This window comes from Xenopus tropicalis, chromosome 3 (assembly GCF_000004195.4).
Source record: "Xenopus tropicalis strain Nigerian chromosome 3, UCB_Xtro_10.0, whole genome shotgun sequence".
NCBI classification, from domain to species: domain Eukaryota; kingdom Metazoa; phylum Chordata; class Amphibia; order Anura; family Pipidae; genus Xenopus; species Xenopus tropicalis.
This window is the reverse complement of record NC_030679.2, coordinates 71,030,651-71,054,729: the sequence shown is the minus strand read 5'-3', so window position 1 is coordinate 71,054,729 and position 24,079 is coordinate 71,030,651. Positions and strand designations below refer to the sequence as shown.

General features: G+C 34.0%; 1 protein-coding gene across 4 annotated transcripts in view; it reads left to right on the top strand.

Moving 5' to 3' along the window:
• grm8 (glutamate receptor, metabotropic 8) overlaps positions 1-24,079 on the top strand; it is a 444,690-nt gene that overhangs the window by 184,780 nt on the left and 235,831 nt on the right. For all 4 annotated transcript variants that reach the window (XM_018092300.2, XM_012959967.3, XM_018092299.2 and 1 more), the window contains one exon: positions 11,671-11,887. In XM_018092300.2, coding sequence (XP_017947789.1) covers positions 11,671-11,887 — 217 coding nt within the window. The remainder of the gene's footprint in view (positions 1-11,670; positions 11,888-24,079) is intronic.

Below are 24,079 nucleotides of genomic sequence, written 5' to 3'. Positions count from 1 at the left end.
AAAAGTCGCGACAATTTTCCGAAAAAAATCGCAAAATACCGATCATTACGAAAAAAACGCAATCGGACGCATTCGGCCCGTTCGTGGGTTAGTAAATGTGCCCCCATGGCTTAAAGATGAATACAGATATGGGATCCGTTATCCAGAAACACATTATCCAGAAAGCTCCAAATTATGGGAAGGCCATCTATCATGGTCGTCAAATGAGTGAAATTTTAAAAAATTATTTCCATTTTCTCTGTAATAATAAAACAGTACCTTGTAACTGATCCTGATTAACATGTATCTAATTCTTACTTAAGGCAAAACAAACTATTTGGGTTTAATTAACGTTTAAATCATGTTTTAGTTGACTTAAGATATGATGGTCCAAATTACATAAAGGTACCTTTAATGGAAAACTGTAGGTCCCAAGCATTCTGGATAACAGGTCTTAGATCATTTGATAAATACAATTCTGATATACCCACATAAGGTGGGCAATATTGAATCGGTCTAAAGGACTCTGCTACGTTGCCCGTGAATGGCCACCTTTACAGTCTGTAAATTCAATTATGTTATATGCCATGTGAAGTACAAGAGAACATTTGTGCCTAAATATGAATCATTTTCTCTTGGGTACAAGGAATACAGATATAAAACAAACAGAACAATTAATGGGTCTAGCAACATATTTCAAGCAGCCTCTACAATATTCCCCAAGACTCCTAGGGAAGCGGCTGATACACAAGGTGCAAGATGTATAACAATGCCAAGGTTCTGTTGGCATAACTAAGTATATATAAATAATTCATATTTTAGGCACTGTTACCTCATTTTCTAGAACTATACTTATTATACAGAAGGCAATAGCCAGCATTTTATTAGAAATACATATTTTCTCTACTCTACAATAGTTTAATGTGATTGAAATTTTGTATGCAAATTAAATTCTCAGGGTGACTTTTTTTTTCCAGGGAAACACATCTGATTTTAAATTGTAATAGTTCAGTAAAATGAACTGAGGCAGATTTTAAAGGGCACCGATCACACTATAAATGGGTTTCTTCCCCCAGAGGTAATAGCTAATAGAGCCCACACTCCTGTTGGGGGAAATAGAAGGTTTTTTATATGTGTGGACATATAAGTAAATCAGATCATGGATGGTGGCACACAAAATATTTGCTTGTAACAGCCACATATAGAAAGAAAAGACTGCATTCTGGCAGCACACACCCATGAGACAATAGTTTTCTGGCATTTCCCAAAAGGCAGGCAACTATTTTAGACATCCTACTGGTAAAGATATAAAAGCTACCATGGGTGTATTTCTAAGAGCACACTCATTCTGTGTAGAAAATGTCTTGGTAATGGAATAAACTTAAAATTAACCACTTCAATTGTAAGCTTTACAGTGCAGGGACCTCCTTGCAACTGTGTCCCATACCACATGGCACTTAATCTCTGTGTATTTATATTTATTTATTGTATTTATTATAACACTTGTCCTCCCTCTGTGTAATTGTGTATATTGTAAGATTGTACAGATTTTTGTATCCTTGCAGCAATTATAAATAAAGGTAGACTTACATACATATGTATATTAGTTGGTTACAGTTAGAGACATGGGAACAGTAAAAGATTCAGTTCTCATTAAAACCTTCTATAGTAAAAAAAATAAATAGAAAATATTATATTGGTGTGATGCTACTTTATATTATGGCACCCATTGCAATTACAATACCAAAACATTATCCAGATGTACCTTATCAAAAATGATTCCCAAAGTCTTAGAAGCCAACATTTTGTAATTCGTTCACAACCTATACTACTCTAACCACTCTTTAATTAATCATAAATTCTTTTTTTATAATTTTTTTTAATTAACTCCCTCTTTTCTTTATTTGTTGTTTTTTTTATATAGTTTCAAGCAGCTATGGAGACTGTAGTATTACCTAGAGGTACAGGCAGTAGCAACAGTCTTCTCTAGTGTCGATGTATGTGCACAGTTCTCAGAGCAGGCTGAATAGCTGCAATAGCCGCTTTGCGCACATATGGCCAGAAGTACCTTCGTAAAGTAGTGATAAGCAAAATTTTTCACCAGGTTTTGCAGAAAAAAACGGCCACAAAAAATGCCCAGTGCCTTCAATGCATTTTAAGATTTTTTTTTTTCTGTTTCATTAATTTTTTGGCAAAGAGAAATTGGACAGATTTGCTCATCACTATTTAAAACTACTTTTTAACCATATTGGTTAAAAAATACACTTGTCTTATGTCTTATATATATATATATGCAATTTTATTTGGGTATTGTAACCATAGATGGGCATGAAGCCTCCTGTATTTTTGTAATTGCATTCATTTTGATGGTTTTAAGACCTACCTGACTTACTAAAACCCCCTTTTATGTACTTTGCTCTTAGAGGACATGTAAAGCCTACATTTGCCTACAATGTGTATCAGTTGGGCACATCTCCCCCACCCAAATGGCATCATTTGTACTGCATATATCCCCTCCCCTTGCCTGCACTATCACATTTTCTGAAAGCAAATGGCCGGTGGCCATTTTTCCTTTGATACATAATTGGATACATTTAAATCTGCAAACAGCCTACACACACACAGACCCTTATTCAGGATACATTTCATCAAGAATACAGGCTCACACAGGCACAACTGTCTCTGATAAAAGTTCTTCTTTGTTTGAGCTGAGCTCAGGAGAGTTGGTTGAGAGAAAAAAATTGAAGCAGACAGCTAGAGTTGAGTTTCTATGGGAACCAGCAATGCCATCTCTACACTGGCTGCTAGACTGGGGGGCGTGTTTAGTAATCTGATCTTAGAACAACTGAGCATGCCCACAAGCCAACAGTAAAAGCAAATTCCTGAGGGAGGGGGCGAGTGGATTACAGGAGGAGAAGGAAATCTAAGTGATTAAGGGGATGTTGCAGCCTTACTATTAACCTCTGGACAACCAGTGTGGCAGGTATTGAAAGATTTGAAAGAGGCTGTTCACTGATTTAATTTTTGTGTGTGGGGTTTACATGTCCTTTAAATTAATGTTTGGTAACCTTTGTGAATAGCATCAATGCCACTGTACTATTGTTTACACTTGTGCTTGTAATAAATCCTGTTGTTTTTAGTTAAAAATAGGGGATGGTATTTTTTACATTGGTTAAAAGCAAAATAATTACATTGTATATGCTCTGGCTCATGTAAAACAGCCTCTTTCATCTAAGGTAAATCTTATATATATATATATACAGTATATATATGTATATTACTTGTTGAGAGTTTGTCATGCGATCTGCAATTATATCATGTATATCAGTTCCCCTGTTCCAGCTAATACTGGTATTTTACTGAACCAATAACAGTAGTTATTGCAGGATAAAATGTTAACATGCAATATGTACTCATAAATCTTTAGCACTGGCAAACTATTAGGAAAGCAGAAAAGCCAGAGCCCTTTTGCTTTATTAAAAATGAATGACTTAAATAAATTACTATAATTGCAATTTGAAGCCTGAATGGAAATAATTTATACTTTTTCTGACTTTGACATTCAGAAAAATAGATATTTTACATGTTTCTTAATTCCACTGCTTGAACGTGGTGTTCAACATTTTGCAATCAATTCCAAGTGGACAGGAGCTCTTAAACTTGTTCGTTTCAAATCGATTTAAAATGACCCGGGCAGATATTAAATCTTTAGGCTTTTTTGCCATCTTGCTTGTTCACTGTATAATAAATTGAAAGTAACATTAAGGTTTTGAATCCCCCAGTTTTATTTCTAATTTTCTGAAAAAAAACTTGGTATAATAATGTTAATAATAATAAGGTGAGGCCTTACCTGGGATCTAGAAAGAGGCAAAATTGTGTTTTCATCCCTCAAGTTAATGCCTTTTTTATGCATGACAGCACTTTATTTGCTTTAGTAGCCAAGGTGTAACAATGTTTGGAATTAGACAACTTCTTTTTAATTAAGGGTTTGCCCAACACACTACTATTAAATGTATAATTCACATTTAAATTATTTCTACCAACGTGCATAACTTTGCACTTATCAACACTGAACCTCATTTTCCATTTTGCTGCCCAGTTTTTCAATTTAGTAAAATCACTCTGCAAAGTCGCAGCACTGCATCGATCTTGTAGTTTTGCACAATTTTGTATTATCAGAAAAAATAGAAAACAGTATTTACAATGCCCACCAATATCGTTCAAGTTATTAATAAACAAGTGAAGTGGTGGCTCTTTCAGGGAGAAATTGGAAACCCCGGAGATCTGGTATGTTGTTAAACACTGCCTCAAAACCATTGTATTAATAATATAAGGCAGGGATCCCCCAACCTTTTATACCCGTGAGCCACATTCAAATAGAAAAAGTTTCGGGGAGCAACACAAACATGGAAGAGGTTCCAGGGTGTGCCAATAAGAACTATAATTGGCTATTTGGTAGTCCCAATGTTGACTGGCAGCCTACAGGAGGCTCTGTTTGGCAATTACACTTGGTATGCAACCAAAACTTGCCTCCTACACTGAAATTCAAAAATAAGCTCCTGCTTTGGGGACACTGGGAGCAACATCCAAAGGGTTGGTGAGCAACATGTTGCTCACAAGCCACTGGTTGGGGATCACTGATATAAGGAAAGTAAGCACTAATAGGCAAAGATTTTCTCTTTGTTTGGTTCCCAAGCACTGTAAGCATGTATATTTATTTACCACAACTAGTAATGACCAAATCTGTCCCGTTTTGCAGCAAAATTTGTGAAAACTGCAGAAAACAGTTACCACGTGACTTTTCTGATGCTCACAACTTTTTTGATGCAGCCATACCTTTTTTTGACACGACTTGATGAATTTGTGATTTTTTTGATGAAACTGCAATTTTATGACGTGGCAAATTTTTGCACCAAAAAATTCACTGATGCTGAAATGCAGAATTTCACTAGTGATGAGCACATTTTTTTTTGCCAGGCATGGATTTGCAGCGAAATTCCGCATTTCACCGTCAAATAATTTTTCTACAAAATGCCCGCAAAATTTCCCCGCAGAAAATTTGTGGTCTCATAATAAAAAATGAGGTTGTGTCAAAAAAATTGCACAATAGAAATATAGCTATGTATTGAGAATAAAGGTATACACACATGCCCACATAAGGTAGCAGGTAACCAGTCACACACAGACAAGAATAAGCTGGGGGTAGTCAAGGAACTTACTTGCAATTTGACCAAAATCCAGACACTCAAATATTCCTCCTAATGTTCCCATGGGTTGTATGCTGCTGTTATGTTACAGTATTATAATCCAGCCCCTACAGTATGTTAAAAAATATCAAATAGTATGTGCATTTTCTATATTGAAAAGTTGCTTAGACTTAGATTTGATTTCATCATACACAAGCCAAATTTTTAGATACAGTTCAACCAGATATTTATGCTGTATTTTAGACACAACCAAATATAAATATACATATAGTTAAAGATTCCCGTTTTATTTTATTCTGTTTCTATCACCACACTTACACTGCAGACTCAGGTCTAAGGATCTTGACAATCGAAAGCTAGGCTACATCTCCACTGAGCTGTAGCAAATTGATTTATTCGCCACAGCCCAAGGGAAGATTATTCAGGCTACAACTGTATAAGAATGAAAAATAGTAATAAGAAAGTGTAGATATAGATTGTTTCATTGTTCTCTCTTGTGCCTTATAGAATGATATATTATGACACTCACACCAGACCTATCATTGAAACTGCACAAATTCTGTAAAATTTTATATTATATCAGGATAAGTTTTGTTATATAGAAACCATTGTCATGCATTGCATTTTTATCCCAACAAAACTTTTAAGAATCTACTCTGTAAGATCTCTAAAATAGGATTTATAAAAATGGAATGCTATTTCTCAGTGTCTTTGAACTATCCTTCAGAATTTGATTTTTATACCTTTTACAGAAATCCCCTTTTACCATCACTCAATTGTTTTTATTATCAAGAAAAGATCCAACTCTTGTAGAGAAAGCAAGGGTGGATTTGTTTCTAAATACCAACAAGTGTGTCTGTGTGTGCTCAAGTGGAAAGTACAGGGATAATTACTCTAAACTTTAGAGTATACCATATATTTGAGTTTTTTCCTCTTTTTCTTGGGCCTCTTATTTTAGTGCCATATTACTCTTTAAAATGTTATTCTGAAATAAAATTGCACTTTTTATTTGTGTGTTTAATATATTCTTTTTACCAGTATGTTTATGACAAAAAGTTAAGAATGTTCAGGTGAATGTTTAGGGTTTTGCATGACCTGGACCAGACTAAAGGTAAAAAAAAAGCAATGGCAACTGTGGATGGGACCTATAGTTTATGCCAGGGTTCCCCAACCTTTCTTACTTGTGAGCCACAGTCAAATGTAAAAAGACTTGGGGAGCAACACAAGCACCATAAAAGTTCATGGAGGAGCCCAATAAGGGCTGTGATTGGCTATTAGGCACCCTCTATGCACACTATCAGCTTACAGGAGGATTTATTTGGTAGAAAATCTTGTTTTTATTCAACCAAAACTTGCCCCCAAGTCAGGAATCGAAAAATAACTACCAGGTTTGGGGGCACTGAGAGCAACATCCAAGGGATTGGTGAGCAACATGTTGCCCCCGAGCCACTGGTTGGGGATCACTGGTTTATGCATTATAAAGATAGTCATGCCCTTTCTTTATTGAGAATATTTTTTTTTATTTTTAATTTTTTAGAAATTTGTAAATTGACTTCTTTCTATGATAGCAAATTAAAAAAAAAAAAAATAATGGGTCACCTATTTTGTGTTTACTTTTTCAGTAGTGGCTTTTATGCATGTACATAGTTACATAGTTACATAGTTACATAGGGTTGAAAAAAGACCAGTGTCCATCAAGTTCAACCCATCCAAGTAAACCCAGCACACCCAACCCACACCTACCAATCTGTACACTCACATACATAAACTATAAATACAACCACTAGTACTAACTGTAGATATTAGTATCACAATAGCCTTGGATATTCTGATTGATCAAGAACTCATCCAGGCCCCTCTTAAAGGCATTAACATATACAGCTAAAGTCTGTGTATAATGAAAAGTGTTGCTTGCATCAAATCAAAGACAATAGTTATATTATCATGATTAAAAAAGTTCAAATTGTGCAGCAGTCTTCAATAGCAAAATTAATTTTTTCTGAAGTTTTTTCAAGGTTTTTTTTTCCAAGTACATTCTAGATATTGTAGAGTGGACTACCCATTTCCCCAGCCAACACAAAAGTCACCTTCTGATCTTTTCTAGTATTGACATATTCACTGCTCATTGTGGAAATCTCCCACTAAGGGGCCGATTCATTAAAACACGAGTTCGAATCCCGAATGGGAAAAATTCGTATTGGATACGATAATTTCTGAAGATCGCAAATATCACGAAAATGGTTATGAAAAAATCGTATTAGTCACGATAATATCGTATTGGAGATCTGAAAGTCACAAAATTTTCGTATGAAACGATTGTAAACAGCGGCAGAACCTTTCCGAATTTTTTGTGCAAGCGAACGAAAAAATCGCGCAAAGTTGTGCAAGCGCAAAAAAATTGGCGAAAATATGCTTGCTCCGAGCGCTCGTGTCTTACTACATCTCCCCTTAAGGGTTGACCCACACTGTCACACAAATCTTTCCCAACAATCTCTTGACAACACTGGTTTATTAGATGTAAACAAAATTGTTAAACAGTATATAACCCTTACATAAACCTTTGGGGGTAATGCTATGCATGCAAAGTTTACACCTGGTCTAGTAAACTATGCAACCTATCAGCAGGTAGCCGTTATTGATCCGTTCTTTAAAAGCAAACATCTTTTTGATGTGGGTAAGACCTGGTGAAAACATTGTTGTATATATTATATTACCCATTTACTATTGCATTGCTTCAGTGCTACCAAACCATTTTATGAATGTGTTACAAAAAGTAAAAAATGTTTTTACTAAAACAAGCTATATAACCGAAAGTGTTGAATACTGAGTAGTATCTTGGACCAGCAAAGCAGCTATTTTGCAAATGAATTAGTACTTTACTACAGAGAGTACTGGCATATTAAATGTCAACATATACTGATTCATCATTTGCCAGTACATTAAAAACCATGAGAGTGCAGGAAACATTACAGGTACAGAGCCTATGTAAGTGCCCCATAAGGCACGAAACACGTTAGGCTGCATTTTTGTTCTAATAAATTATTTTTTGAATTTTTCTTTACACTACTATGTTAATTATTGATAGTCTCTTTTGCTTTTGTTAAAATCAACATTACAGGTAAACCATTAAGCATCACTTAAGATTTTCTTCTTTGAAGAAGGAACTGAAATGTTCTAAAAGCTTAGTGTAATTATCATCCTAGTTAACCAATAATGATACTACCTTTACACCCCTATTGTTATGCTTTATATCAAAAGTTTTACCCTATAACTTTTGCTGGCACAAAATAACATTGGCTAAAACTTGCCACGTTTTGATTTGTGCAGCCTATACATGAATTTTTAGAAATAATCATATTTACTTTTCAAAGAATAGAAGATATAAATGAATATAAATGACTTTTTGTTATTCTTTATGTACAGCAGCAATAATTGGATAAGTAATATGAAATGTAATAGAGCAGAGGTTATATACCTGTTATATATAATGTGCCATTTTTATATTATCAAATCATTTTATATATTTTGTAATAAGTTAAATAAAAAGGCATTGTGCATCTACAAAGAGCAGCCTATATAGCGTTGAGGCAAGCAAGTCTAAATGTAGATGTCACTAGCTATATTACAAAATAAAAACATCTGTGTCTTCAAGGTAGAGTGACTGGCCAGATACATTCCTCTTTTGGCAGATGGCAATTTGCAGATGTCAGTGTTGGCCAGAAAACAGTAGCTGCAGCTGTCACCTTGTGTGTGTTCAGAATCTATGCCCTAAGGATCCCTTTGTGATGCCATTTTAGAGCTTCACAGATTATTCTTTACCCCAACACATTAATAAAATAGTGATTATTAAATAAAATAATGCTAAATGTTTCACAAGTATCTTTCCTTTGAAGATTGTACTAAAAACTAAGTGCGCTTTGTGTGCTATGCATGAATTTATTATCAGGGAAGTAAAGGAAGAAGATTTGAATATTATGTTGGTATGTGAAGCATTGCTTGCAAATCTTGAATTAGTGTGAATCTTGAAAAGCAGAGAGTTTTTTTAGTTCACAGTTGATTTGCGTCAATTCACACATTAACTCTGCTTGAATTTATCTGAAGACCATAATCGTGTTGCACTATGCATGATCAAGTACAGCTCTGTAAGACCTCAGTGCTCAGGGGTCCTGGGGCCTGTCCTGTTTCTTAATAAATAACATTAATAGCATTGTTTAGGGTAAAATCCTGACAGCAGCGACAAACCAATTGTTAGCTAAGGAAATAGGTCATTAAATGGACAGTAGTAGAGAAATGCCCTTCAGATGCTAAAAATGATAGGATTTTCTTTTCTAAACTGGAAAAACGCCCCTCTGACATGGGAGCATTTTTGTTTTATTGTTTTATTGTTTTATGTTACTAGTTGTCTTTGCATTTAGTGAAATAAGGTTGGCACATAGTAACATAGTGGTTTTCAATGAGAAAAGACACACATCCATTAAGTTCCACCTTTTGGTGTAATGAAACTTGCCCCACTGCTGGAATTTTACAAAAGCGCAATTTTTTTAAAAGGCACAGTAATTATTCTTATTCTAACCAGTTATAGATTTTAATTGCCTGCAGTAATGGTACAGTAATGTTCAGATCCAGTTACTGCTTTCAACGAGCTCATATACTGTATATCATAGTTCTATTATGTTAACCACTGCTTAAAATACTCTTATGATGTAAACATATGTTTTTTGTTTACTGACTAATACTACACAGTGACTGTTGGCTATTCAATATTTCACTGACTGTCCTGTGGGATGATAAGTTCAATAAAAGCACCATGGGTCACACAGGTGTATAGCCAAGCTGCAATAATATTCTCAGTTAGGTAAGTGAAAGAGAATTCATACAATTCCAAGTCGGACAATGATCTGAAATATTTATGAGGCTATATTACTGCAGTGAGTTGGTGTTGGTGTGAGAAAACAACAATAATTAACAGGACGTATACACTGTTCAGCAGAAAGCTGGGAGTATATGGAGGCAGATTCATCAACCTTCAGATTTTTGTGGGTTTTAGAGGTTTTTGAAACTATAAATAAACTCATTTCCACTAATAGCACAAATATCTATTCATTTATTAATAGATCCAAACTGAAAAAGCACCATCAAATTAGAATTCAGAATGAAAAATGAAAAGAACAAGAAAATCCAATTTTTTTGGTGGTATTTATGTTTCCATACAAATCCTTTTTTGTGATTTTGAGTCATAATAAACAAGAAAAAATTAGCTTTAGCACAAAAAACCCATACATTGTGGAAAAAAAGAAGAATGTTAGTAAACAGCCCCCACAGTTTCCCTGCAGGATTGGATGATATGTTATTGCTGCATCTGTATGGCTAGTACTATATCTATACATAATAACAACAGAAGAGATGCTACCCACTGAGAACTCCTAACCTATCTGAAATAATATAGGGCCCACAAAAGATTATTGCTGCATCTGTATGGCTAGTACTATATCTATACAACATAACAACGGAAGAGATGCTACCCACTGAGAACTCCTAACCTATCTGAAATAATATAGGGCCCACAAAAGATTATTTGATTTAAATTGAATTCCAAGCTCTTTGAAACCAGGGTTTCAAACTGAAAATATAAAGTTAATTCAATTCATTGAAACATTTATTAAGGAAGACCTATGGTATCTTAGTAGCCTTATATCCTTGTTATCATTTTACTTCACCACATGCTGTCCTACCAATAATAATAATCCCCACTGCCCCAACCCAATTTTGAAGCACATCAATTTATCCCCATTCTACTCCCCAATTCCCTATCATTACTTTGTACAACTATTAAATGCAATAAGCTTGTTTAATGTCTCCATCCTTTTTTTTGCTGGTGTATTAAGTAATCCATTTATATATATATATATATATATATATATATATACAGTATATGCAAATGTAGATTTTGTTGTACTTTATAATTTTATATATGTAAATTTTTGTTTTTATTAATAATCAGAAAATGTAAACTGTAAAATCTAGATATATTTTGTGTGTACTGGGTATAGAGGAGGTCACTAAATTGACTTTGAATACATTCTACTTGATTTAAATAGCTGAGCAATGTTGAGTCATTTCAATGAATCACACATAATGATACATTTTATTAGTGATAGCATTTGCAGATAATTTAGATGCTAAGAACATAGTCATAAACAATTTGAATCCCATGTCTTACTCAGTGCCAAAATTATTTTAGTATATGCTGCTTAAAATATATTTTATTTCTTATGTGACTTTTGATACAGACTGATGGTATGTATTATAATTCACAACAGCACCCTATGAGCAAGTGTGCAAATACTTAAAAAGATGGCATCATTTCCATAATGTCACTCAGAGAAACAGATTTACAAGCAATGTTTGAAAGTGAGCCTTCAAAAAGCTGAAATGAATATATAATGCATTAATCTTTTATTTCACCTTTGTTTCCCATTTATAGATACCTCAGATCAGCTATGCATCTACAGCTCCAGAACTGAGCGATAACAGTCGCTATGATTTTTATTCACGTGTGGTTCCGCCTGACTCCTATCAAGCCCAGGCAATGGTGGATATTGTGACAGCCCTAGGATGGAACTATGTATCCACTTTAGCTTCAGAAGGAAATTATGGTGAGAGTGGTGTAGAAGCATTCACACAACTATCCAGGGAAATTGGTAAGATTGCATTAAACAGCTTTTTATACTTAATTCTGACAGGTTACTAATGTCTATGGTTTTGTAAAACACAGCCTGGGTCCCTGTGGAACAATAAATGTTACTGTAGATATATTTTTGACACTGTTCTTTGTAGCTTAAGTGTATAAGAAGTAATCTTTCTGTTCATGTATATATCAAGATATTATTATACTGGAAGGTTTTTTTGTGACAAATCTACTTCACAATTATTTGCTAGAGCCAAAATGAAATGTTGTATATGTGAGCCATCTAAGCTTGGGAAAGTCATTTACTAATGTTTGCAATAGGGTGCTTAATTATAGATTGTTGTAACAGAAAAGTATACACACACAAACATATATATAAATGTATCTGCAGATATTGCCATCTCAAGATTATTGAAAAATACATTTGCTATGATGTGCAGAGAACTACGTACCAGCATGTCTTATTAATATTTATTAAGTGTATTGGGGCAGTGTACTGAACAGATAACTATTAGTAAGTTATCAAATGGATGATATTACATGAGCTACAAAAGCTGTTGTTAACATGTTCTCTTTTTTGTTTCTTTGGTTTTTTTTTGGTTTTTTTTTTTACAAATTAACAGGCCTCATAGGTGTTTTTGTTTCAGAATTAAATTATTTTTGAATGAAAATAAAACTTATGAGTAGTAACGCATGCGAATTTACTTTGATGAATTGGTACTTAATTAACAAACACTTTTTAACGCATAAAACTATGCATTAATGTTAACGACCTTTAGTGAATCGGTCCCAAAGAATTTTGCAGCAAAGTACTTCTTGATGATTGCTCTCCCCACCAACCTATTTAAAAATCTAATTGGGATACAGATGGAGAAGGCTTTAATGGTGTTTTATTAGTAAACATGTTGCAAATGATGGCTTTTCAAAATAAGGCAGAAAGAAAGGATTTTGTATTACTGTGAGCCAATGACCCATTAATATCTGCTGTACTTGTGTTTGGTGCAGTATTTCAGTAGTCTGATAGCTAATAGAAATTCTGTAAACAAAAATGCTACAGACTTTTGTATTCTTGCGGCAATACACAGAATTTTATATTACATTATTTTTAATATAACATTTTATATTAAATATTATATATTTGTGTAGACATTCAAGTTTGTTCAGAAGTAACCCCTACTGAGCATGCTGCCTGAGCTTTACTAAGGTGAATTAGTTGCTGGTATCTTCAAGAATATGCTGAGCAATGTAACCAATTGTTACTAGAAGATAGATGACAACTGTATTAGTGAGCTGCTCTTAGGAAGTGGAGGTTGGTGTGAGACTGGAATTAACAAATAACTTACATTTTTAAGTGTAAAAAAAGATATTGAGCAAACAAAAATATTACACTATTAAAAAAAAAAAAAAAAAAAAAAAAAAAACCCTGAATTAAGCTCAAGCCCGACATATAACATAACTTTTTACACATAGATTCCCTATGTACCTTTTATTTATTCCAGAGGTATTTTGTGCACTGGTATCTCCCTTTGATCTCAGTACATATAGTGCGTGTGCATGCATAAGACAGAGCCAAATAGACAAACCAATAAAACTGTGGTGAATCTGTAGTTTTGGCCCCAGTGATTCATGTTAAATATTATATATATGTATATATTGAAAAAGAGGGGGCTATAATCAATGTTTTTTGCATTGCAATGGTACAATTTTGTTTTATTTGTATTATAAACAAGAAAATGACTAAATTGATAACATGCTTCAGTCATTTAGCCAACAAAATGCATAAAATAATTACGGTTGGCATTCTAAAATCATAAAAAAGGGTAATAAAATGACAATATGATGTCCAGTTTCCATTCTGTGTTTTTAAAGGAAGGAAGCAAATTCTCATATGAAAAGGAAGGTGGTAAACATCAAATAGCATAGGTACAGTATATGTTAATTTTTGTATACAGTAGTATACAGTATACATTAATTTTTGTAATAGTATTTAATGGATGCTCTTAATAAATTGAACATTCAAGCATTTGATACAGAAATTCTAGAGAACAATACTATCATAAAATATATATACATTATAGGGGTATATTTATCATGCTGTGTAAAAAATGGGGTAAAACATTACTGGTGATGTTGCTCATAGCAGCCAATCAGATACTTTGCTTTGGTTTTCTAACTGTTGAAATCTAATTGCGGATTGGTTGCCCTGGGCAACATCACTGTTAATGCTTCACTACACTTTTTACACAGCATGATAAATATGCCCTTAAGAAACATATATACTGTATCTAATTATCAGAGACCCAGACCATACATAAAAAAAAATAATACTTCATCTCTATTTGGAGCCCATAAATAAAAGGAATACAATTATTTAAATATTTACAACACACACATATTTATCAAAGAATGAAAGTCCTCTAAAGTAAAAAAAAACATTGCTCTCTACTCATTTTTATGGGATTTGTAGAGATGTATTTATCAAACAGAGAGTAAGAGCTTTGCCCTTTAAAAATACAAATCTAAAGATAACATAGAAATGAATTAAAAGCATAATTGCAGTCTGATGGGCTGTAGCAAGGTTATCTTTCACTGATTGATAAATGTGCCCCATGGTATTTAAGTTATTAAATATCCTATATTTTACACAAGCATGCAGAGCATATTACCAGGTAATGTAACATTATTACATGTTCCTGTGTAGGGCCTTGCTTTGCTTGTGGTGTCACACTTGTTAGAGGAAAGTAAAGATTGTACCCTAGATCCCTTCTTGATGTAAAAAGATCATTGCACATCATAGCACAATGCACCCATCATTCCATCACAAAGATCTTTTTTACTCTTTCTGTGCACAATACATGTATTGCACACAGAGCAATTCATAGTTCAGTTACCATTTTAATGGTTTTGTAGTGCATTTTACATTTTTTAAGTTATATAATGAGCTTACAAATGACAATGTAAGAACTGTATTTTACATAATTAATATTTTGAATTTATCTGGGAACATATAGGTATTTGCCATAGTAAAATCCAACATAAAAGAGCATACTTTTCTCACTCCCTGTTACTCATTATATTCTATAAGATAAAAACAAAGTGGTTTCAATGGAAGCAGGTTTGAATACACCGTGACAGCTTTTATAGAGATCTCTTTTGTAATTTTGTTCTGTGCCAGGCAAGTTGTTTATACAGACACTGCTTCAGTTCAATCAGTCTTTTCAACAAAGAAACTAAATGGGTGAGTCACACATTTGAAATCATTTTGGGTTTCCCTGTTAATGGAATACAATTATTGTATTGGCAGAACTACGACAGGGAAAAACAAATAAAAATCAGGTGATATAGTGAAATAAAAGGTCACATGCATCCTAGGGATTATTCTTTTGCAGAGTGAAAGCTTTCATAGTGGCATCATTAGAAGAGCACCAATGAGTAGTATAGACTATTGCAGTCATTTTAGGCATTACTCTGGTGTAAAATTACATACATATCTTTATAAATATGCAGATTATCTCTGTAATGGATGAGATTTGTAATTATGGAGCACAGCCTTTTTTGTTAAGTATTTAAACGGAGCTTTCTTCATAAACACCCCATGTGGGGGAATTCACAAAAGTGGAGTAAACTGAAATTTATAGAAGATATATATATCTAGATATATATATCTAAAAAGATATATATATCTTTTTTTTTTTTTACACATATATTTTATTGATCGAGCAGGTTTAAAGATCCCGTTAAGGCTAGGGCTTGTTAATGCAGGCTTCGCCCTAACCGTCTGATTTCCCGATCATTTGTCCACCTTTAGGGTTCTAACATATCCATTTTTAATCAAATCCCTATAAGCTATTCTTATCAATTTTTTATTTTAGAAATAAACGAATTGAGCAAGATAGAAATTAATTGAATATGTCCCTGCAAGAATTATTTTGACTTGTTCACATGTTTTTTGTTTTTGAGTTGTTCCCATGTTTGTTTTTTATGATCAAAAGTTGTTAATTTCCTGGATAGCAGTCATTAATAGTAGCAATGAGCAAATTTTTCTCCAGGCATGAATTCACAATGAAATATTTTTGTGAAATTGCAGCAAAAATTTGCAGTGTAAAAATTTGCCACAACCAAAAAGTCGCCAAAACAAAAGAGTCATAGAGACAAATACAAAAAATGTCCATTGACTTTAATGCATTTTGAGTGAGAAAAAACGCCCATTGACTGTAATGCATTTGGAGTAAAAAGTTGCGTGTGAAAAATATCACCCGTGTAAAATTTGTCGCCTGTTGACTTTGGCGCACTTCGCCTATTTTTCATCAGTTTCATGGATTTTTCAGTGAAATAGAACAGATTCGCTCCTCACTAGTTAGGTTTGGAAATACATTTGACAGATGTAACCTCGCTTTCTGCTCAGTGTATAGTTCATCACTTCCTTAGTACTGACTGACTGACAGCAGCAACAACAAACTGATTGTGTTGTGTCTGAACGGAAAAGGAAGGTGAGAAGTAACTTGTGTATCTTTAAAGGTACATATCTTTATTGCTGTACATCTGGGCTTGTCAGAGGAAAGTTTTTCTAGTGTAATTATTTGGCAGGCTTTATTTTTCCTTAAAGCAAAAGTAGACATAACTCCTAATTACTTATACAATTAAAGTATGTATATTCATTTTATTACTATTTGCTTGTTTGCTGACAAAGGTTTATGCTAATTGCATAGCCTTCAGCTCATCTGCCATGAACATTTATTAAAGAGCAGTGATGACTAATTTCCCTCAGAAAGTTTCATAAATGTATTGAGGAAATGGAAATAATGAGTAAAAATAGATATTGCAGTAGCTAAATTAAATGAAACGTCTATCTATATAAACAAACAAACCTTCAATATACACAAAGCTATAGGCACAAGAAGTAAACAGACAGAGCTTAGATTTCCGACTAACACGTAGTAAAAGGCATTAATACTTATGTGCCACAAAATTAGAAATATTTGCACTTTTCTCCCTTCTATATATGGCAATTAGGCTTTTAAATCATATACTGTTAATTTATAGAATTGCCTTTCCTTGTGTCTGTACTATTAATGTTCATGCTGTTTATAATAGTGCTCATATATACAAACATATAAAAACATACATACATTCATACATAACTGACAGAAAAGATGTACATTTATAGGATTTTTCTACTGGAATTGTAGTAGAATGCTTTCACACCCATATAGTTTATATATGTAATATATATTTTTTTACTGTATTCAAATAATCAATATATAAAAAATACCAAAACATGAACATTGCTAAATCTACATCTGGAAAAATATATATATATATATGTTACCAGCATGTTCCAAAATCTAGTGGAAAGTCTTTCCAAAAATGTAGAAGTCATTATAGCAGCTAAGGGTGTGCAGGGCAACTTCATATTAATACCCTTGGTATGAGAATGAGATATTGGACAGGCAGATGTCCACAGACTTTTAGCCATGTAGTTTATCACACCATCTGCTTTGCCCAGTGCATAAAAATTCATCTTGCTGCACTGTCAGAAGAAATTGATACACAGTATTCTACTGTACTGTACTAAAGATTATATAGGCAAATATGATATTTAACCCTGCCCTTTCCTTCCCTTCTCATGAGATGGCTGTGTTGCCTATGTTTTTTTTTCATATTGGACCATCCTCTATCATTATCTGACTGTTTTATCGTGCTTGGATCATACTGTCAGTGCTGTATGCTATAAAATACATAGGTTAATTTCCCTATGTGGCTGCCAGAATTGGCTTTTGAATCTCACTCTATTGTGTCCCTTAGAGGCAGATTTATCAAAATGTGAGCTTAAAGCTCACCATAGAAAAATTCACCCACTTCTATTTATCCCTATGGGAATTTCAGAAGCATATTTATCAAAAGGTGAACTTTCACCCATTGATAAATATGCTTCTAAAAATCCAATAGGAATATAAAGAAAGTTGCTTTCTTTATGTGTTGGTGAAATAAGTAGCAGAAACCATGCTCACATTAGGCGAAGAAACCCAAACTGATCTAGTACGCAGTACTAGGATATAGTAGCAAAACTATGACATGAAGAGCTTACTGCCCTAGAAAAGGCTACTCCAAACCCCAGCTTTGCATTTCCCTCTTTATACTAGACACAAATAATCACCCACAAAATGGTTTAACTGTTGCATTTGGCTCAAATTAATTATACTCTTCTTATACATAATCTGTTTCCCTTGTTCAAAATACATTTTGTTCTGTTCTTTCTGCTATTTCTGCCTTTTTCAGTATTTTAGAATACCACATAAGCCATTTACTGTATGGTCCTTTAAAACAGCCTTCACTGTTCATTCAGTTAATTTCATGCTCTAAATGCAATATCTTTTATACACCAATGCACCAAATGTAATCCCAATATGCCCACTAGTTGAAAGCTCTTACATAAAATCCTTGTCAAATCTTAATGGTTGAACAAATGATGAAAGCACTATGAAATAGCAAGGGACCCATTCATTATACACCAAATGCTAGCAAATTGAGAAGTAAAAATGATTATTGTTGATTTGCATGAAAATCATATTGGCTTGAGAAGCTTGTGATAACTATGTATAGGGATTTTCTTAGCGATATTGTGATAAGTTTAAAAGCCTATTTATAAGAGAGATGAATTGACATAATAATGTAAAAGTAAAAAAAAGAGAGTTTGGTGGGTTTTAGTTAAAAAGATAGTTCAACATGAATTTTACTTTTCATACTCTTTTGTTGTACAGCACCCTGGTTTGGAATTTCAGTTGCTATATTAGTGCTAGTCTCCCACTTACCCTTTTAACTGGGGAGTGAGTTGGATGTTAGAACAGAAGATGAATAGAACAAAGCCGTTTACAAGGAAAGCAACAATAAAATATTATCATAGCAATAAAAATACAGCCTTATAGACAATCTGTTTTTTTTTGTAGCTGGGGGTCAGGGCAAAGGGCATTATAGGAAGGCATGTAAGTTCAATTTAAACAAATAAGCTAAATGATAAGGAATCTGCAAGTACTAAACAACCTGGGTAATAGTCAGCCAGAGGCCACCCTTTAGGTTAGAGGACAGAACTTTCATTATTAGCAGTGTAGGTGTTTTTTCATGGTGAGGGAAGTTGTGGAATGCCCTGCCAGGCCTAAGGCTGTATATGTTGATATACATACTGTGTATGTGAGTGTATATATAGGTTAGTATGCGTCTATGTGTGTGTGTGCTGGGGTTCCTTTAGAAGGGTTGAACTTCATGGACTTTGGTCTTTTTTCAACCCAACCTAAGTACAGTGGTGCTTGAAAGCTTGTTAGCCCTTTAAAATTTTTTATATATACTTTTTGTACAGCGCTGCGGAATATGTTGGCGCTTTATAAATAAATGTTAATAATAATAATAATAATAATAATAATATATGAATGTAACCAAAGCATAATCTGATTTATAAACAGGTCCTAAAAGTGAGTGATTGTACAACATTGATCTAGAAAATGGTTTCATTTTCTCTTATGCAAACTATAGATGACTTTATATGGGGTTTTTTTCCTTACGTCTTTTTGTTTTTTTGATCAGTTTTAAAATTCTAAATTATTTGATTAAAATTGAGTCTATGGGAGACAGGCTTTTCGTAATTTGGAGCTTTCTGGATAATGGATTTCCGGATAAGGGGTCCGATACCTGCACCATGTGTCAAAAATGAGGGTCCCAGAATGGAACAATCTTTCTCTGAGATGTAGGATGCACATGGGCATCCCCTGTAATGCCCCCTATGTTACACGTCAATAAAGACATACAAGCTGGTGGAGCACCAGGGGGGACAGAGTGCTTGAAAGCTCACTATTTACCTTTCACCTAGACAGCACTGCACTCTGCAGTAAATATAGCAGTAGGAGTGCTTATGGAGCTCAAGTAAAGCATAAGTAAACCTTTTTATTTTAAAATCCCTAAAAAGACTCTAAACAGCCCCCAGAATATCATACCTTTCTCCCTGCATACATGTCCCATGTCTCATGTGATTTCTAAATCACAATCTTAAAACTGCAGTTCATTACAGCCACTTTCTGGTAATTACTACTAGCTGGGCTATTCTGAACTTTTACTCTCTTATAAAGATGGTCAAAGAGGTATCTACTGTGCATGCTTTCTGTCTCTCGCTCCAATGGGAATCAATCAGGCATGCACGGCAGGGACCTCTATGATCATCTTCGTGGTCAAAGGGAGAAAGTAAACTCAGAAAAGGGGCAGAGCTTTATGCTAGACCAGGATGACACGACATGAGACTGAATGCGTGGGGAAAGGTATGTTATTCTGGGCACTATTGCAGGTGATTACTTATTCTTTAAGTGCATTGTCTCTAAAGCCACAATTCTGTGGTACTACGTGTCCTCGGTGTACTTGCCCTTTGTACATAAGCACTATACTATTTTGCTGAAAGATATACTGTATGTGATTTAATTCTTTGTTCTGAATTAAAAAATTTTTTTATCTTTTTGTTTTGATCACTGACAGTAGAAAAAGAAATTGAACTGTGTTGAAGATTTATTTTCCTTTTTTTAATCACATTGAATCACAGTTGTTTCAATGTTCAGCAGGTTGTTCAGCAGGTTGAAACACATCCTTTTTTAATACTGATTTTTTTTTTTCAGCTTTCATGTAACTGATTTCTAATCTAAACATAAAACAACCATTCAATATAGTAGGTAGTAGCAAAGAAAACTATCTCAGCTTCATTATTTTTATATGGAACATATTATTTACATATGTAAGGCTCCAAAAATCAATTAGAGAAAGATATAAGGTACTCTAAGTGGCTGGCAGTGCCATGCTTTCTCATTGCAGGTGTCTTGTGCCTTGATGCATAAAAAGTAAATGATATGTCCAGGCGAAAAGATAAGTTGCATTCACAGGCCTAATGGAGAAAGTCCAAAGTGCACTGAATAATGAACCACTCTTTAGTCTCTGAAGAGAGATTACAGTTTGACTGATGTGTTGGTTGGTTTCCTAATGTTTTAGGCTTGTACAAAAGACCTGTGAGTGTCATTTATTTGTTGTGATATACATGTATGTGTGTAAACACGCACATTTATTTAGATATTTTTTTTTTTTTGGCTCAGACTTCAAACAAATTACAGTAAAGTATGAGAATTCTGCCAGGTATTTTCATTTATTGGGTCTGGCTTTTTGGTTATTATATTTATGCTAATGATAGAATATGTATGTGCTTTGTGCTTGTGTTTAATATAAACAGGATGACACTGCAACGGCAATAATATATTGTACTTTATTGCCCTTGGGCCATCCTTACTTTCTCCGTGCTATTAAGCATGCATACAAATTAGATTTTGCTTTAAAGTCTAATATTTATAAATATTCTTTATCCATTTCTGTGAAATATTTGAAGACCTCAGGGAATGGTGCAAACTGGGCCACAAGTGGACTATATCATATTTTCATTTGTACTGTTTCTCTGGGAAAACATGATATACAATAAGGGACATATATTATCATAAAAAAAATACTTATTTTAAAGGGTAAATAACATGAACACTGAATATCTGATCTAACCAATATTTTATTCCCTACATAAAAAAACCTTTATTTAAGTAGAAGTCCTAATGGCTTATTTATAAGGGGCAGTGCTAGGTAAAAAAAAAAAATGGCATGGAACTGGGCAAGTCAAAAAGCCATTCATTAAAGTACTTGTTGGGCTCATATATACTTGTGACCTTTACTTACAGTATGCCTGCTGGCTTTCTCTTTTAGAATATGGTGCTGTGAGTGCAAGGCCCACCTTGCTTGGTGCAAGGGTATGTTGATTTATATAGTTTTTGTAAGTTTTAAGACTTTTAGTAAAATGCATTTACCTTATTGCACAACTTTATTATGAGTACAAGAAGTTTCCTTTCCACTGCATTAAGGAACAGGATTATAGCAATATATTTTTATGTTGTACAATAATAATTCTCTTTGCTACTGAATTTTAATTTAACACTTCTTAGATATAAATATGCCATGGATACCTAGTGACAAAAAAAAACACATAATTCAATGATATTATATTCTTACAGCAAGATAATAGAGCAGCCTGGCTTCATGAGGTAAATCTCTGTTCAGATCTGCAGATAATATGTTCTTGTTTCTTTTCACTTCAGTATACAGTTATTCATATATTAAAATGCTCTGCTTGTGCTGTGGAATTCCATGCCACATTTACAACTGTGAATAATTTATGTTTTAATTCCTGCATTTTTTTAATCGTAAGAAATTTATGCAAGTATGCATTATTCTGAAAATCACTTATCACTGTGAATTATTGACCACTTATAACCTTCCGAGTGCCAGAAAGGTCCCTAGTGGGAATCGACTGTGCCAGAGGTGAACTCTACAAATAATAAGTACATTTTAATCTAATGCAGGTTTAAGCTTTAAAGGCTTTAGGATGTTGGGTAATTACATATGATAAAAATGAATTTGTAAAATTTAGAACAATTATCTGCAACTAAATGAGTGGAAAATCATGCATTCCCAGATATGGCAAGCCTTAAATTGACCTTATATGACTGGATGAGGATCATAGGAGTAAGATGGAAGGTTTCATCTTTCATTCCATTAAGGAAGTAGATGATTGGATGGTCTAAAGCGAATCCACCCTTTTAGGGAGTATAGCAATATTTCAAGGTTTTTTCTTAAGCTAAAAATTTGATTACTTTGATAAAGTTGCTAGTTTATACTGTTGTGTTTAGCAGGTCTGGATTGGGTTTTAAAATGGGCCCTGGCATTTCAAGTACACAAAAACCCAAGTAGCCCCCACCAGCCCACTAAATAATGACTGACAATTTACAACAACCCCTCTGGGATTTGGTAGAATCCACAGATTGCCACTCCGGGCCTGGTAGTAAGTGTTAAAGATAGTGATGAGCAAAAACTTTTGCGAAACTGCAAAAAATTCTTGAAATGTGGCTACCAGATGACTTTTTTTGACATGTGCAGCTTTTTTGAGGTGACCACTTTTTGTTATGCAATTGCAGCTTTTTTTGATGCCACCGCACCATTTTTTAAAATTTTACACGACCAAGTCTTTTTTGAGGTGACTGCAAATTTTTTGCGCTGAAATTTTGTGGAAGTTTCACAAAACAATTAGACTATGCAGAATTTTGCTGTGAATCCATGTCTGGCAAAAAAAAAAAAATCACTCATCACTAGTTGCAGACCTTACAGTAAAGTTTTCTCTTAAGGAGGTTATGTAATGATAGATGCAAAGTTTTCCACAGGTCTAGTCAACTATAGCAACCAATCATCAGCTAGCTATTAATGGTCAACTGTTTAAAGTAAGCATCTCATTGGTTGCTAACGGTTACTGCACCTATAGAGGCAAACTATGGGGGCTAAAGTCTTTTCCTTTGTACACTTGTTTAAAGAACGGTTCTTTGGACTTCCCTTCCAAAGAAGGGAGGCTTTCTGGGCTACAGGTACTAATTCTGAGTGTTTACCTTCATTATGAGTGCCTTTTTTTTCACTTTAAGTTGCAGTCCAAATGCAACCAAAACAAAGTAATTTTCTTACTCCATTATGTTTTTTTAAAGCAAAAGCAGTGACATTAAACCTTTCTCTTCTCTCTTTTGATTATTGTTTCAAATGAGCGTATTATAGCAGTTTATTTTCACCCAAGTGTTATTGCTTTCTTTATCCTCTTTTGTATACATGATGCCTAAAGGATGCAGTAAAGTGTAGCTTTTGAATGTGTATGCCCCAAGATATAATCATGTGAATTTTGTCACTATTGAAAATTGCTTGAAGAGTCTGTCTCTCTTGGGTCTTGAGCGCAAAATTAGGAGGTGACAAAGACAGAGCACAGTGTTAAGTAAGTTCAGAATCAGGCCAAGGTTGAAGGAAGGCTGAGTTTAGGTTAGCTCAATATTCAGTCAGTAATCTTGGCAGGCAGCAAGCAGAGACATCCAAACCTAGGCCAGGAACGGAGGGCAAGCATGAAGGCAAGAAACTGAACTCAAAGAAAATCCAGGTCAGCAACAGAAAAACGAAACAATGATGTCAAGCTTTGGAATTCTTTTAATAGATGTCAAATTGGAAGTTTGTTGCAGGGTGTGTATGTATACAACAACAAGTCTGCTTAAGTGGCATTTGGAAATTATAACAGCTGCAAATATGATTCCAGGAAAGACATACAGGAAGATGATTGACA